This window comes from Drosophila gunungcola, chromosome 3R, assembly GCF_025200985.1.
Source record: "Drosophila gunungcola strain Sukarami chromosome 3R, Dgunungcola_SK_2, whole genome shotgun sequence".
Lineage (NCBI taxonomy): Eukaryota > Metazoa > Arthropoda > Insecta > Diptera > Drosophilidae > Drosophila > Drosophila gunungcola.
In genome coordinates, this window is record NC_069139.1 from 23,274,455 (window position 1) to 23,292,390 (window position 17,936).

General features: G+C 35.2%; 3 protein-coding genes across 4 annotated transcripts in view; 2 read left to right on the top strand and 1 right to left on the bottom strand.

Annotated features, from left to right (window-relative positions):
* LOC128255898 (IDLSRF-like peptide) overlaps positions 1 to 7,255 on the top strand; it is a 41,373-nt gene extending 34,118 nt beyond the window's left edge. For both annotated transcript variants that reach the window (XM_052985738.1, XM_052985749.1), the window contains exons 4-5: positions 1,632 to 1,830; positions 5,414 to 7,255. In XM_052985738.1, coding sequence (XP_052841698.1) covers positions 1,632 to 1,830; positions 5,414 to 5,561 — 347 coding nt within the window. In that variant the 3' untranslated portion in view covers positions 5,562 to 7,255. The remainder of the gene's footprint in view (positions 1 to 1,631; positions 1,831 to 5,413) is intronic.
* Positions 7,256 to 9,447: 2,192 nt separating this feature from the next.
* Positions 9,448 to 17,936, top strand: part of LOC128266569 (dystrophin, isoforms A/C/F/G/H) — a 151,344-nt gene continuing 142,855 nt past the window's right edge. Inside the window, 1 exon segment of the mRNA XM_053003159.1 lies at positions 9,448 to 9,840. Within this exon segment, the coding sequence (XP_052859119.1) occupies positions 9,723 to 9,840 (118 nt within the window). The 5' untranslated portion in view covers positions 9,448 to 9,722.
* LOC128266571 (succinate--CoA ligase [ADP/GDP-forming] subunit alpha, mitochondrial) lies at positions 10,947 to 12,176 on the bottom strand. The gene has a single exon (XM_053003162.1). The coding sequence runs from the start codon at positions 12,032 to 12,034 to the stop codon at positions 11,009 to 11,011; it is 1,026 nt and encodes a 341-aa protein (XP_052859122.1). The 5' UTR covers positions 12,035 to 12,176; the 3' UTR covers positions 10,947 to 11,008.

Here is a 17,936-nt window from a genome sequence, read left to right on the forward strand (position 1 = left end):
TTAACAAATTGACCATTAACTGTGAAAGCAATCGAATAAACTTAGCAAAGCTTAAATATTTAAAAATTTCACACCGAAAGAATAATTTTTCAAGTTTAATTAAGAGATTAAACTCCAAGCATGGGAAATTTCCACCAGAGACCGCTAGTAAAGCTAATTGTGCGCATTAATCTTGATGACAATAAAACAAAAGTCGCACAGCCACCCCATAACTAGAGGGTATTAAGAGTGAAAAAAGGAAGGGGAAAATGGTTTGCAAACGTCGCCATTTGCATAACAAATACAGTCGGTAACTGTATCAACACACACACATCGAGAACAAGACCCATCCAGATACGTGTCCTTGCAGCCATTAAAAATGCCAGCATATGTGAGTGAGTAGTGAGGGGTGGCTGGGGGATGGGGGATGGTGCACCCGTGGGTTAACAAGTGCAGTCAGTGGGTTAAAAAAAAGCGACCCAAGAGCCGTAAAGTCTGCCCTTTGTGCATGACTGACTCGGCGGATTGGTTGAGTGACTACCTGACTGACTTACTGACTCACCGACTGACTTTCTGACTGACCCACAAATGTTTGCCGGAGCCAAGGGAAACACAAATATAAACACAAAAGAAAATGCCGAAAGGGAAGAGATGTGAATAAATGGGGATAAACTTATTCAACAGGAGCATGAAAACGAAATGAAAAATATATATTTCTTTATGCTGAGCAAGTGCCTCGAAGTGAAAAGAACGCCAGAAGAAGTTTCAGTCATTTGCCGACTGCTAAATAAAACCTTCAATTCTACAAAAAAATAGAAAAGACTTAAATTCAAACTAAAGAATTGCATTCATGTTAAATGGAACTGAACAGAACTTAATACACACTATCACTACACAATCCCTTTCATCTAAATGTATTTAGTCTCATTATTATATTATATTTTGAATTTCCATTAAAGACACACAAGTAAAAACAAACCAAATCTCCGTTTAACTCAAATAAAACAATGGAAAGATTAAAAAAGCTTTCAAATTTTTTTTTTGTATTTAAGCAAAACAAAGTTAAACAACCAAATCCGAGTTGTAAAACTATGGACAACTTTTTTGTAGCGTTTTAAGTAAATACTATTTTTTATTGCCCTTAAATATTTAAAAAGATTTAGCATTGTCCGAAAATATCAAATCTCGCAGGACGGTCTACCCATTGCTGTAAAACCTATTTAAATAATTCATTCCAGAGGAAGGACTAATTTTATATGCACGTGTGCGTTTAAAGTTGAATGTGAAAAGAGGAAAAAAACCATTAAGTTCGCTATTAATATTAATGGCTAGAAAATTGTCAGTCAGTAAAAAATTTAATGAAACCTTAAAACGTATGTTGGCATGTCCAATTCAATTTTAATGACTTGTGAGTAAAAATGTTTTTCTCATTTATTAATCAACAATGGAATATTGATTCCGAATTGTTTGTCGCCTTAATGAACAAAAATCAATTTAAATGGGAATAAATTATGAATGCAAATGCATTAAGCTGATAATAATCAGGGCATCCCGTAGCTTATTAATTACTATTGCGGGGAGTGTCAACCTTTCCAAAAACTTTATTATTTAATTGGAACCAATAAAAATGTTGTTTGTTTTATTAATTGCAGCCAAAAGGCCGCCGGTCGAGGAGACAGCGTCCTTCCTTCAGAGCCTGATCGCCTCGCACGGACCCAATTACCTGGAAAAACTTTTCGGCAGCAAGGCACGTGATGCCCTTTCACCTCTGGGCGGTGTGGACAAGGTCGCCATCGCTTTGAGTGAGTCGCAAACGATTGAGGACTTTGGCGCTGCCCTTCATCTAATGAGGTGAGTAATCCTAAACTATCCACTGCCACTGCAGCTCATAATTTTTGGGAGTTTTTTACACTGATAACAAAAAAGGCAAACAAATTATTTTTCCCTTCCTAAAAATAAGTAACGTTTTAAATATTAGGAACAATGTTTCTACTACTTCATTACCCCAACAAAAACAATAACGCTTCCAGTTTAAAACGTTGTCATCATTAATTATTAAAATCTGATCAGAAAGCTGCTTTTACTATACTTTTAAGCTGTGCAATTTTTTTTTTATTTCAAATTTTTTGGCAATCATTATAAATACATAAATATTCCGTTTCAATTGTTTGGCAAGTCCACAGAAAAAACTTTAGTAATAAGCACTGTGGGAAATAATGTTCTGGTCTCCCTTAAATATTTATATTCAATTGATAAAATTTAAAGAAAAACCTTTTTTCCAAGAACTAAATCCAAAATAGTTTATAATAATTTTTTCCTAACAATATTTTGATTAAATTGTTTTCCGAATACAAAGAAAAATCGTTACGATGTGAAGTGTGTAAAACAATGTTCATTATAATATTTATTATTATGTATAGAATTACAAAACCTTTATTTTGCAAAAACTATTAACTACATTTTTTCCTCATTGAAGTGCTCTTGGGTGCAATTTAGTGTGCTTGAATTGGTTGTATGGCTGCCACAGAAGCCCAAAAGCAAAATTACTTCCTCTTTTTGTCAGCTGCTTTTCGAGCGTGAAAAATAATTTTAGCCAGGTTCTAAGCTTATCTGCTACATAAATAATGAAAGCCCTTTAAGAAACTTTAGTATAACTCTGGGCTATTTTCGCTTTGTGGGGGAATCCTTTTATTCCGATGAAACTATGTAGTGGAAGTCCAGAGGCCAGGCTTTGTCCTTGTCCTTGTCCCATGAATTATCCCTGCCTTTGGTTGGAGTCCCTTTTTCTTTGCTATTTTTGTGACTGCTGGAATAATAAAATTTGCTGGGTTCAAGGCAAGCACACAAAAAGCATGCACACGAAGTGTCATGAAATTTTAAAATATCTCGTTCATATTTATCATATTCTGTTTTTTTCAGTTCTATTTTATGAAGAGCTTCTTTATGGCTTGTGTTTTTTTTAGACCATTTGCTAGACTTGTCCTAAGCAAACAAAATATTTGTCCATGCCTAATGAATTAAATTATGAAAAGGGGCAGCCGGCCTTCGAATACTTTTGGGACATGTTTTTGTACAATGATTGAGAAAAAAGGATTTGCATTTTCTATAAATCTGTCAATTTTAGGATTTACATAAAAAGAATGCTTAGAACTTGTGGCTTGACTCATAATTATTAGAAATATAAATTCAAAGCCAGGCTAGTAAAATAAAGCCTTTTTAAATACAAATTTTAACGCTTTTAACCCAGTCGATTACGCTTTGTTAGGCCCGAACATGTGTTTCCAGCTGTCTTAATTACATTATACTTCAGGCATTCTCCCCCCCTGCGTCACGCTACAATTTCCAAGATAAACAAAGCCAAATTTTAATTAACAAAAACAACAACAAGCGAAATGAACACAAACGAGGGGGATGCCCAAATATAAACACTGACAACTGAGTAGAGGTACAAAACATGAAAGAAATATTTTCATTAAATTAGTACAACAAAAACTAACCACAAGAATGGAGCGGCAAGGTGAGTTGGAGTGGCAATAATAATAATCATAAAACTGTGGGCCATGCAGGCACAGGATTTCCACCTGTGGGCCAAACAAAAGGACACGAACAAAAATTGCCTTCACGCACATGTTGATAAATTAGCAAGACACAGAAAAGGCCGGAGAAATAGGGGGCTGGGTGTAATATAAGAGGTCTTTGTCTGTCTGGCTATGCTGGAAATTTACACAATTTCATCAAGGCAATTAATCGCCCAAGTGTCATAATGTCACTCCACCCAGCTCAAGTCTCTATCCGAGTAATGGGGAGGAAAGAAGGGGCATGGAGTAGAATGGATGTACTCGAACCACAAGACACGCACAAAAATTATTAATGTGTGTTTTGCACTCTTGCTTGCCCATCCCGCGTGCACAGAAAGAAAATCTAAGACTTTTTGCCTTAAAGTGCTTAATTTTAGAATGGGAAAATCGACCTAATACGCATTAAACTCAAAATATAACTGCAAGTGGTTATAACCATCGGCTTGCCGTAGCTTTCATTTCTTACTTGTTTAAAATTAAACGATAAACTTGTACTGGTAATAAAATTTGTTCCAAATTAGAGTGCTATTATAATAACATGGTGAGCAAAATGTAAATTTTTACATTTTTATTTTCCAAAATAAAGTAAATGTAAAGTGATATAACAAAAGAATTAAAGATCACCTAAACATATTTTTTAATTGATGATTTTAGACCTAAAATGTCTTTGCCCAAGTTTTAAAAACATGAAGCCCCTGTTTCTTTTATAAAACATATACATTTTATATCAAATATGTATCAAACTCGACTTATTTTTTTAAGTATCTTGAAAGGTGGAATTTTTATGTTTTCCAGAGTTTAGTTTCTGTGTAATCGACCTTAGGGTTTCCCACTCACTTTACTAATTATGCTGATGATAATGAAGTTTATCTAGCAGCCGCAACAAGCAGCAAAATATGTGGGTATAGAAAAGAGCAAAGTAGGGCGGTTTGGGTCAAAGGACACCCCAGGATACAAGCCGCAAAAGCAATAATACAACCAACAATAGCATGAGCTGCTGCTCACGCCGAACGTTACCTGCAGGGATTAATTAAGCAAAGCGTATAATTTGAGACCCACCGCAGCACAGCTAAAACTTGTCCTGTGTGTGTCCATGTCTGCGAGTGCGTTTGAGGAGCTTTTTCTCATTATTTAAGTTCACTGTGGGCTTAAAGTAAGAAAATTGAAGTAAAAGTTAAGCGGAAATTACTGCGTTAGGAGCTTAAGCTTTGAAATATCTATATATATAATATATATATATCGAAATATATAAAACTGGAATATATATATAATTTTTTTACTAATCTCTTAAATATCTCCCAGCTCAAAAATGTCTACTTATCGAACCAAATATTTTGTGTTTAAATATAAGATATCATAGCTGTTATCAAATATTTTGTATTCAAATATATGAGCTATGACTATTATCAAATTATTTGGTTTACATAGTTGGTACAATATATAATATGTTCTGCCAAAAACTCTGTCATGAATAAGATTACATTTTAAATATTTACATTATTATTATTATTCATTTTGTGGGCTGCCAAAAATATGTAATACAATTTTCAAACTGGTAGATATTGTATAATTACTTTGTAATGCCTGGATTAAAAATTCTTAATTGTATATACATGGTTTACAAAAAAAACCATAAAATATATATTTAACACCACGGTAGCACAATTTTCCTTTTAACCCCAAGAACTATTTTGAGCTTAACAGCATTTAGAGACTCCTTTTCCTACACACCCTCTCTCATTCCGTCCCTTAAGTCGTTTGCCAAGAAAACTTTATTTAAAAACTTTATTTAATCTCACGGACAAGCTGAAAACAAACCCTACTAAAGCGGATTGGTTTTGCATCCTATTTTTCAGATCGGACTTGGAACACTTGCGCTCGGTTTTCATGGCGGTGGAGAACGGGGATCTCGGCATGTTAAAGTCGCTGGGCATCAAGGATTCGGAGCTGGGCGATGTGAAGTTCTTCTTGGAGAAACTGGTCAACACCGGCTTCCTCGACTGAGTAGCGCCAGATCCGGCTTCTGGATTTTATTACGCACACGCACAGCCCATCAATCCTAATTTCTATTCGTATTTGGGCACGCCCTACGATAATTACAATTATTAAATGCGAATTACACACATATACACATACCTACACTCATCGTCCGCTGACAAAAACACACACACACACACAAACACCCCAGTTCATTTCAGCCAAAAGATATTTTCTCAAACTCTATTTTTGAGTATAATTTTGCTTTCCAAAACCTTCTTACCCAATCTTTAAGTTGATTTATTTTCATTTTTCAAACACTTTTATAAAAAAAAAAACAAAATCAAGCAAACCAAAAACTTAAAAAAAAAATTGCAAAAGACCACGAAAAAGCTACAAAAAAATAATGGCGAAGAGAAAATACATATACAAGAACAAACAAAATTTCGATAACAAATCGGCTGCTATCAGACGAAAAACAAATCTCCAGCTTTCTCCCAAGTTTCTGCGCTCTTTCTTAGACTTTCTTTATGTGTTGCGTTTCTATCGCGATCTATATATTTTTTGAGAAAATCTATGCGCAAATTTCAGAACATTGCAGAAAAAACTTCATAAAACTAGAAAAATAAAATGTGGAAGCAGGATCGTTTGGCAAAGTACTAAAAAAGTGAATGAAAAAAGTAAAACAAAAAAGAAAAAAAAAAACGAAAATATATCAGTGTTTATATAACGAACTTTTTCTGAAACATATATATGTAAACGGATATTGAACATTTTTATTGATGTATATGTAAAGTGTTTCAAGGCTTCTTAGATCCGTCACTTATGGTATTCAAAACTAAAGTCCCTACAAAAACAGTGTATGCAAATCGGCAACCGAGGCTATCAGTAAAGAACCTTCCAACCATTTTCTTACGTACTTACCCGTACACTTATCTTCTTTCGATAACCGTCTATTTCTTATATACTATAAAAATATGGAATATTTGTTTAGTTTTAGTCAGTAAATGTAGAGAAAGCCCTGCAGCTATTGTTGTTTCCAGTAGAAGAAGAACTTCAATGTTTCAAATACAACAGAGAAATTAATTAATAAACTAGGCACACGTTATAGTTAATAAAATATCTATGTCGAGCTACTGTGCGGCAGTTGAAGAATTGGTTTTGAGTTGCATAATTCACGGAACGTTTTGAGTGTCTACAAAATATCAATAAGAGAACTCAAGTTATATATTCAAACCAAATAGTTGTAAAGCCTAACCTTTATTTCAAAATAATACACACAACTTTACTCAATTTTCAACATATATATTTCTTAGACGAAAAAAAAAAACACAAAAGCAAATTGTAACCAAAATGAGATTCTCACGTTTTGGGGGCCAGTTTTGATTGCCAAAGAACAAAAACTGACCCAAACAATTTGGAATATTATCTAGGCAGATATTAAAATTGGCTCTCAAAACACAAAAACACCTTACTACCTAGTCTAAGAATTCTCTAATTCAAACATTCTTTAAACGGAGCACGGAATTGTTGACCAGATAGTGTGACAAGTAACTAAAACGAATAGAAATCAGAGGAGAAATTAAAAACCCAACGTTAAAGGCAATTTCTTAAGATTAAACCGAAAATTTAATGGAGTTATAAGTACCTTGAATTAGCTGATAGATCATACAACAACTACAGCAAAAGTAAACTACAATTATTTATTTGAAAAAAAAAAACATTTTAATCATATAGTCGTCTATTTAAAATATAATTATGAAAAATATTTATTCGAAGAAACTTAAACAAGTCAAGAGTAATATTAAATGAATGACTATGAACAGAAACTGATCCATTGAATTATATATATATATATATGTATATGATTAAAAGAGGATGTGAGGTAATTCCCCATGTAAATAAAGGAGACAAACTACGAATTCCATAATCGATGCAAATGAAATGGATAAACCAAACACGAAAATTAAAAACAACAAAGTGATAATTTGTTTTTGCGTTCCATCAAAACATATTCGCCTGTACATTTTAAATAATTTTAACTTACAAAAACTATTAAAATCTAAAAAAAAACGTTTTTTTCCTTGTGAATATTTTTTAGATTTTAATATACAAATGCTATATACAAAACATAGACATCTTTTAATTATAAGCCACAAAACTTATATCGCATACATATCAGCAGATCTCTTGCTAAAGAAGAAACAAAACTGCAAAAGTTACAAACACACAAGAATCTATGAAATACAAAATATATGCAACATATCAATTAACAAAAACATATCAAATATGAAGACGAAAAGAAAGTTGAAAATTAAATAACGTTAAGAAAATTATATATAAACAAATTTATAGCTAATCACACCAAGGGAAATTTTGTAACATGTGTTTTTTTTTTGTTTGATTGTTTTCTGTTTTTCTTTGTTAGAATCCATTTATATGTATAAATTGTTACTTGTTTCAGGGTTTTAATACCAAAACTGACCCATTGAACTCTTAAAACGCTGAAACAATTTTACAATGCTGAACAACACATTTTTATATAAAAAAAAACTAATAATCAAGCTTTGTTAAATGTTATTCGACGTTTATTTTATTTTAAATTTGTTTAAAATGGTTATTTAAGTTGCTAGACGAATTACGAAATATCAAAACCACCAGAAACAAAAGACACAAGAAATAGTTGAAACATAATTAAATGAAACGAGTAAACAAAACATATCAGTTACTGAAAAAAAAACGTAGCGAACAAAATACTCCAGCAATAAGAGAAAAATTGCTCTTCAAAAATCAAACAAAAAAAACTTTATGCAAATCCAAAACAACATTTAAAGTTTGAATTAAATACAGATGAACAAATTGGAGTTTTATGAAGAAAAACACACTACAAGCTAAACGAGTCTATGTGTAAATGCATTATAATTAGAATTGCAGAAAACCACACAGAAAAAGACGAAACGAAAATTTAAATAAAATTTTTAACATTCCAATGATGCTATTTCTTTGGTGTGCTGTTTTAAAAACAAATTCGTAGTTCAGTTAATGGGAAATGGTTTTTGGAATTACACTGAGGATAGGTTTCAAACAATTTGTCAAAAGCGTTATCATACTATTTTAAGGAAAAGGAACTTTTCTAGTTTCTTTCTTTCGATGTTTTTTTACACTTTAACAATTTTAATATACGGCTATCACTCTAATGCATTAATTAATTGAAGGAATTCCAGGCGGACGACAGTCGTAAGCTATCTCAGTCCAAGTTCTACACGGGCGATAAGATATATGCTTGCGTCTCGCTTGCACTCACAGCCATTAAGAACTTCTCCCTAATTACTTTCGCTGGGGGAGAGTGAGAGCGGAGATAGCACGCGCTCTCGTGCAAATAAAAGCGTATGTTTTTATACCCAGTATTCTTAGAGATTATAAATGGTATGCCAGACATAACGAAATGTTTCGGTATTTAAGTCCCCTATCATTAACTCAAACTATATTGGATGTCAAATTGTTTGTCTGTAAATATTTTAAAAATGAAAATATATGCGTTTAGGAATAATTGGTTTGAAAACAGTTTTTAAAAACCCTTAAGGGCGCTATAATTCTCAATTTGTTTTAGCTTTGATTCACTGTATATATTGGAAATTATGTGACAAATTATTTAAGTTTTCATTTTATGCAAAGAATGGTTATTTAGACTTTTAAAGATTTGCACTCATCTTTTAATTGTAGATAGTTTTAAATTAAAAGATTAGAAGTAAGGGGTATCCTGTAGCCAATATGCTTGAGCAAGAAGTTCCTACTTGTTATACTACTTGATATTCTAATCAGCCTGTAGATTTGTTTGTTGTTTTTGATAGCCTTCATAGTATTTGCTCTTGATTAGCTGAGAACGCAGAACGGCGGCCAAAACCCTTGTCCCACCTTAGTCGTGTTTAAATTGGAAGCGCATGCGGTTGTCGGTGCTCTCGGTTCTCGATCCTCCATTACCGGTGGCTCCGAGTGCCACAAAGTCCCCTCAAGTCTTTCCGGGATTAGCATTCCAATTAATTGCATTTCCTAATACGCCTTCCCACTTCTATATTTTTCCTTAAATCAGATTATCGAAAAATTAAACATCAAGTGAATAATTACGCTGCCCAAGAGTATGCAACAGTTTTGAGTGTCTCTCCGTGAATTATTTAAACAAATTAAATAATGCATGATCCCAGCGATTACGATTCTGTTTATAGCGATGAGGACTTTCTGGACACCGTGCGAGGAGCCGAAACTCCTCCCCTAATGGACTACGAAGAATTTCGCGTTAAAACAATGGGTGAGTCTGGTTTCTGTCTTGGCCGTGGCCAAATTATTTTCCGCTTATCTTATGTTTGTTATAGGCTTTACAAAGAAACAATTTTTGATATCAAACTCATGATAAAACGCCACTGCAGACAAAACTTACGCATACACAAAAATATAAACTATATAAATAAACATGGGTGGAAATTGTAAATTATGGAAAAATTCAATGGTATTAAATATTACAAATTTTTAACCATATTAAAATAGCCAACGAAAACTCTATGATATATTGGCAACTGAAGTTTTTTTTAGCACTTCTCTAGGCATTATTAAATGTGTGCTGTTTTACATAGTTTGCCACAATTATAACCGAAGCCACCCCTTTCAGCAATGGTTTATGAACTCAAATTTTTGGATACTGATAGTTTATTGAATATTGAATATTTGAATATATATATTTTATAATTAAAAATATATTTTATTTATATTATATTATATGGATATAGTTCAACCAGACATATTCAACAAATTTAAGCAAGTAATCAAATACAGATGAACAAATTGGAGTTATATGAAGAAAAACACACTACAAGCTAAACGAGTCTATGTGTAAAAGCATTATAATTATAATTGCAGAAAACCATACAGAAAAAGACGAAACGAAAATATAAATAAAATTTTTAACATTCCAATGATGCTATTTCTTTGGTGTGCAGTTTTAAAAACAATTTCGTAGTTCAGTTAATGGGAATGGTTTTTGGAATTACACTGAGGATTTGGAAATTGTAAATTATGGAAAAATGGTATTAATATTACAAATTTTTAACCATATTAAAACGGCAAGTCTATGATATATTGGCAACTGAAGTTTTTTTAGCACTTCTCTAGGCATTATTAACTGAGTGCTGTTTTACATAGTTTGCCACAATTATAACCGAAGCCACCCCTTTCAGCAATTATAATTAAAAATATATTTTATTTATATTATATTAAATGGATATAGTTCAACCAGACATATTCAACTGCTTTAAGCAAGTAATTTAATTTTTGTGGAGATGACCAGCTGCTTTTTAAGTATTTTAGCTAATGGTCTCCATCAAAAATCAATACACGATGTAAAAAATCAAATTTGTGAAATTAAAAGCGCACTGAAAGCCATTAGATCGTTTATTAAAAACCAAAATATTTGCCGTCTGATCCTACTTCTTGCCAGCCTGGGCCTTCGCTGCCGGCTTGGGCACCAGTTTCAGGCGGACCATCTCCTCGAGGAGCGTGGTGCCCAGATGACAGGGATTGGCGGTCATGCGAACGCCCGCTTTTTCGAGGGCGGCGACCTTGTCCTTGGCCGCCCCCTTGCCACCCGAAATGATGGCGCCGGCGTGGCCCATTCGACGACCCGGCGGAGCGGTCTGGCCAGCGATGAAGCCTACGACGGGCTTGGCCTCGCATCCTGTATTGTGCTCCTTGAGATATTCGGCTGCTTCCTCCTCGGCGGTCCCACCGATCTCCCCGATCATGATGATGCCCTTGATCTCTTTGTCGGGCAGAAAGACCTTGAGGGCATCTATGAAGCTGGTTCCGTTGAAGGGATCTCCGCCAAGGCCAATGCACAGAGCCTGGCCCAAACCCACTTGCGTGGTCTGCTGGACGGACTCGTAGGTCAACGTTCCCGACCGTGAGACAATGCCCACGACGCCCCTCTTATGGATATCGCCCGGCATAATGCCGATTTTGCACTGATCAGGTGATATAATGCCGGGGCAGTTGGGTCCCAGCAGGCGCGACTTCTCCTGGCACCTTAACATCTGCGAAATCCTCACCATATCCGACTGCGGAATACCCTCGGTGATGGCCACAATCAATCCAATTTCATTCTCGATGGCCGAGCAAATTCCCTCGGCGGCGGAGGGTGGTGGTATAAAGATCACGGTGGCATCTGGTTTCACCTTTTCCACTGCCTCGGCCACGGACTTAAAAACGGGCTTTTTCAAATGCTCCGTACCGCCCTTTTTGGGATTCACTCCGCCCACGATGTTGGTGCCGTACTTCAGGGACTCCTCCGAATGGAATGTGGCCTGTTTTCCGGTGAATCCCTGGACTAAAACCTTGGTTTCCTTGTTGACTTTCAGGTTGCACACCGTTTTCCCATAGTCCGCCTTGCTGCGCCTCAAAATCTGGAGAGGATTCGCCCGCAGCAACAATTTGCTTCCCCGATTTATGGACATTTTATCAGACTCCTTCCGTTTTTTTTGTGCCGAAAAATTATATTTTTTGAGCTTGATTTCGAACAGACCTTTTGCCGAAAGTGTTTGCCGAATTACAGATATAGACAGAAAAATATATATGGAAGTTTGTGACAGCGCCTTCTTTTTTCAATTTTGAAAATTAAGTGTTTGGTAGAATAACATATAACTAATGTTGTTGATGCTGACAAAATTTAATGATTTGACACAGAAATACAACTACTCTATGGACAAACATATTATAAATAATTATGTTTAATATGGAAGATGAGATACCCACTACTTATTGATTTTTCGTGCTTAAAAAAATAGGTTCTTTATCAGAACACAAAACAATTGAATTTGTGGTCTTTTCGGATGACCGTATGCATTACTAATACTTTAAAGCTTGTAAAAATAATTTTTTCCTGTGATTCATTACTTACATATTAAAAAATAATGTAAGCCACTTTTTTTTAAAACATTTTATTACACTTCACACTTTAAGAAGTATAATTAATAAGTCTTAAAATATATATTTAAAAAACGCTTTTCAAGTAAGAACTCCCGCAAGCTAAAAAAATACATTATGATAAAACACATTTAATATTTCTTTTTGAAACTTTGCAAACATGTTATTGAATATAATTATGTATAAATAAAATTTTCTTGCTGCAAAATTACAAATGATGTTTTTGAAGTAGTAGTATGCTTAAAATAATTTAAATTTTTCTAATGATAAAATTTTAATATGTAAGTAAGCTTAAATTTATCAATGCCCCAAGATGTGCGTGAAGTTTGAATGTTTAAATTAGAACTCTTACATAGTTGACTAATTGTCTCAGTAAAATCTGCTAATTTTTTAGTACATTTGTAAGTTTTCTGCTGATATACAATTTTGGATGGGTTATTAATGTACACTTTAAAAGTATCGTTTTCTGTTTAAATTTACCCACTGTGATCAGCCCTTGAATTTATTCCGATTCGATTTCAATTGAATTCCAATAGGCGATCTTCCTCTCATTCTCTGACTTTGCGAACGCAACAACTGAAGTTGAAACGTGTTAAAGGCGCGCTTACCGCTCTCCTTTCTCTCTCACACCCAGTTGGGCTGCAATGCGTTCCAATAAGAGAGATCGTTTCAAATCGCTTTTGGACGTCTAAAACTGTCCCATCGTTCCCAATACGGTGGCTCTCTTAGCAGAGCATATGGAACGTCCACCTAACACTGCCATCGTTCCGCAAGAGAGCGGAAGAGAGTAATTTCATTCCCAATTGGAATCTCTTTCTCTTACTATGTTAAATAGCATAAAAACGTTAGGAAAACGATGATCTTTCATAGACATCGATGTTCGCGATGCTTTTGGTGGAAAACATCGATATTTAATCGATGTTTGAAATTTTTAAAATCATTACTTTCCGGAGAAGTTGGCACTGGCTTTGGGAGCGGTGCTCCCCGAAACGACCACTAATATTGCCCAGTTGCTAAAGTTGGTCAAGATGCTGGTCAAGCTAAGTGAACAACAAAGACAATTTAAGATATGAACAAATAAATCAAATATGAACATTGAAATTTATCATTCTAAAATGTAATATTTAACCCCATTTCTCAGCTTATTTTCTCTAGTTTAGCCCAAAAGTGTCAATCATCTCCACCATGATAGTGCTCAAGCCCTCTGCAGTTTAAACTATGTATGGAATCTAAATGAAAAAATACAATTCAATTTAAATATATATAGCCGGATTCCATTGGCGGATTAAAACGTATTTAATTACACAAGGAATCCCATTAGGCTAAATGCGGCATTTAAAATAAATGCGAATAAAAATCCTTAGCCTCGAGCATTTTAAGAAAAAAATCTATTTTGCGTAAAAATGACTGAAAACAAAAACAAGCGCAGCTAATCCTGCTCGCACTTCCACAATTCTTTACTGCTGCATTTCTGGCAGGAAAAACTTCCACATATACGGGGATCCTTGCTCTTTTTTTAGAAACTGTGTTGGTCTCCTTTGCAAGCCCTTCAAACAACACCATCAGCTCCCCTTCCTAATCATCCAAGTTGGCAAATCGGCCAAGCTGCTTATGACGCACTTTTAGGAATTAATCTTGGATTATATGTTGTTAATACAACTCTTTATCGCGTCTGCCTCGAACTAAAGAAAATGTTGATAAATAAAATATTCGAAAAGGTCGAACAAATGTAGTAAACACATTTTTTGTTTTCAAATCGATGCCATTTTGTTATTTCTATTTATTTTTTTTTAAGTGGTCAACCCGAAAGCGGCATCTTTACTAATGAAGAATTTGTTTGACTTTTTTATCCGACCTTTACAAGGGTTGAAATCATGTCAACCAGCACGAAAAGTTTTTTTTTTAAGACTACAATCCACCGTTTTGTATCTCGGCGAATTTTGTTTTTTTTTCTTGTTTATTTTTTGTTCTCAAAATGTCAATAGAAAAAAAAAATAAAATTTTATATTAAAAATGTTTTTAATTTTTTTTGTATCTCACTTAAAAAAATTTCCAAAACTCAGGCTTCTAGACCAGAATACGCGCTTAAGACTTTGGTAGCCCAAATACCATTGATAGTTTCGATTGCTTATCGAGAACCATCGATAGATTCAATTGCTTATCGAAAAACATCGATAGATTTGTTTGTGTATCTTAAACCATCAATAGATTCGATTGCTTATCGAAAACCATCGATGGTCCCACTATCGATTCTTCTCCAGCTCTATGCGCCTCGTGAGCTGAACAATAAGCTTGCATTGGCCACATCGGATTTCGCCACCCGCTTACACGCGCATCCGGTGCTGGCCCCAGATCAATGACCATTGCAGTCTGGTTAACTTAAATTTATATGAAAAGAAAAATAACTGGTGCTAGAGTCGGTGCGTCAATATCACGTACTTTTTCTACTGCTTCGGGAGACACCAACACTTCCTCATCAGCGGTGTTTTATTTTTCATATGGAAAAATACAGTAGACCGGACAGTTTTTAAACTGTAAGCCTTTGGGCATTTTGAATGCTAATTTCAGCATATTTATATCCTAGTTTACACTAGTTCGACTTTGTTAAGCTCATTCTGGACTTGGTTTTCCACTTGCGCTTGTCATTTTTCCACTCGTGCAGTAGTCTTTCAATAAAATGCCTTAGAATGGCTTTTTGTGCGAGACACAGGTGGATAGTGCGGCGGATAGTTCGGACTGGTTTGGACGATGGTAAAATTCATTTCTAAAAATTCAGCATGAGTCACTGTAAGCCTGATATGGAACCATCAATTGCTCGTTTACAATACCTTCATGCCCCATCAATTTTGCTGCTTCTGGGTCGGTCATCAAAAAGCGTTTGCAGGCACAATTTGTATTTCCTTTTTCAGGAAGAACTTTAGGCAGTATGCTCGCCAGCATGTTCCTTGTCGCGCTTTTTTCGACTATATTTTCTGATTGTAAAACCCTCTCTAAATCGGGAAAGAAAAATGGGTGAATATGGAATGCGTATGAAGCATCGGAGCCATGTTTTGTTTTAATTATCCGTTAGGCTGTCGGCCTTTTTTTTTTGAACTGGCTCCTGTGTGCAGAAAATAATTTTCAATCGGATCGTGGCTTAATCGATTGATTGCTACCGATTCAGTCTCTTCGCCTTTAATCCGTCGCAGACTATACCGATTTTGAGTAAATCTTGAGTTTCTTTTAAAACTGCGAATTGCAGCAGTAATTACCAGTAATTTCAATGGCGTTGCTGACTGTTTGTGAGAAAACCTAAGTGGTTAGTTCAGTTTGAATGCGGTCAAAACTTTGCGGATTGATATGTTCGCAGTTCAATTTCGGTGCCATACGAACAGTGCGAGTCAGGTCGTCCGAGTGGAACTTTTTGGCGATATCCCATAGGCTAGTTACCTATCTGCTATCGATATCCGAATAGACGCAATGTAGCACAATAGTCTGTTGCACTTGACAGACGTGCTTCATTGCGTCTAATCAGCTGTTCTTTGTTTTTATTTGTCAAGGAAAATCCTCCCGCCTTTGTTTAACGTCTATTTTTGCTGTTGTTTTAGGTCGTTAGTGGTGATAGTTCGAATATCGAGTAAGCATTGGTAAAAATCAAAATTTTGCACTTTAACGAACTTTTCCCCATCTCTATCTGCCTATACAAAACCTGCCACTAGCCACAGTCGCAATGAAGCAACCCAAGTGTAACTAGGCCCTTTAACAAGTGGACATGGTCAAAAAAAACATTCACTCTGGGTATGAGTAGGAAAATTTTTATTTTTCGCAATGCTTACTGCTATTTACCCTGAGTATGGAACACTTTTTTATTCAAATAACTATTTTGCTCAGTAATCAACTTATTTTTTACCAAGTAACTTTACCCATGAATGCTTCCAATTGTTGTAAGTTAGAAGGCGGACACAACAGTTTTACAGCCTCCAAGCCTGAGCTGTCTGGGAGAATGCCGTTTGTGCTGATTCTTCGCCCTAAGTATTCTATTTCGTCCTTGAAAAAGAAGCATTTTTGCCGTTTGCATCTGATGCCGTTCTCTTGAAGAGTGCTGAGAACTCGGTCGATTCGGTTCAGATGTTCCTCGCTTGTAGGTGCTGAGATGATGATGTCATCTAAATAGTTGCCACAACCTTCTATTCCTTTTAGAAGTTGCTCGAGGTATCTTTGGAAGATCGCTGGTGCGCTTGCAATCCCGTAAGGAAGACGCTGATACTGAAAAAGGCCCAGTGGTGTGTTTACCACCATGATTTCCTTCGAAGCCTCATCTAATTCCATCTGGAGATAGGAACTTAAATTTTTCGTTTTTCAACACTGCGGCTGAAATTTCGATAAACATAGAAACAGTGTTTTTAACTACCGAGAACTTGTAACTAAACGCAAAAAATATATTCTGCTCACCAAAACCACTTTCACTACCATCAATAATCGAATTATTTATTTTATTTAAGAAGACGGCACAGAGTAAGCAAATTAAATCAAGCAATTCGAAATTCAAAATCGTTTTTTTAACGGCAAGCTCAATCGTCGGTTTTCACATAATGTTGGTTTTAACATTAATGTTAGGAAAGCGATGATCTAACATAGTAGGAGAGAGATTCCAATTGGGAATGGAACAACTCTCTTCCTAAGAGAACCGGTCTCTCTTCCAGGCAGCGGAGAGTAGAGATCAACCGTGTTTTGAAAATTTCCGATGTTTCCTATAGGTTTAACGGCCACAAGCCGCTCAAACTTCAAAAGCTTCAAATGGAAACCACAAGTACGCGGAAGAAATAAAAAGTAAAGTCTGATTTTTTTTGAAGTACGACAATCTTTGAAAACAGTAATTTTGGACTTCGGAGAGGAAAGACATAAAACGCTCCGGAAAACCGACATGTAGTTTTTCGATTTTTACTGCCGCCGTCGTTTTAAGCCGAGAAAAATAAGTAACAGAAAAATGAAAGGCAAAAAGTGTGTGTTTCTAAAGTTGTAAAGCCAAAAAAGGCAAAAGTGCAAAAGAAGTGACCATCAAAATGAGCAGAAAATAAAGAAAATCATAAAAAAAAGAGCTGACGCAAGTTCAAGGTGTACGCGTGTGTGTGAGAGTGAGCCACAAGTTGTTTAAACAAAAGTGCAGAAATAATAATAATACATTTTTAAGAATTTTATCAGCAAGTGCAAGGAATGTCATTTTGTAAGCCCAAGGCGATGTTTTGCCTTGGTTTTTAATGGGTTTTTGGCTTCCTTTAACTCTTTTTTCGAACATCCACACATATACATACACACACATTCTTGATTCTTTGACTCACAAATTACCCACGATTGCAACAACAAAACTGTTGTCTGTACCACTTCCACACGTTTCATTTCTGGTTTTCGCTTTTTATGCCGCCTGTTCCGGCCTTTGCCAACGTTCGCCTTTCA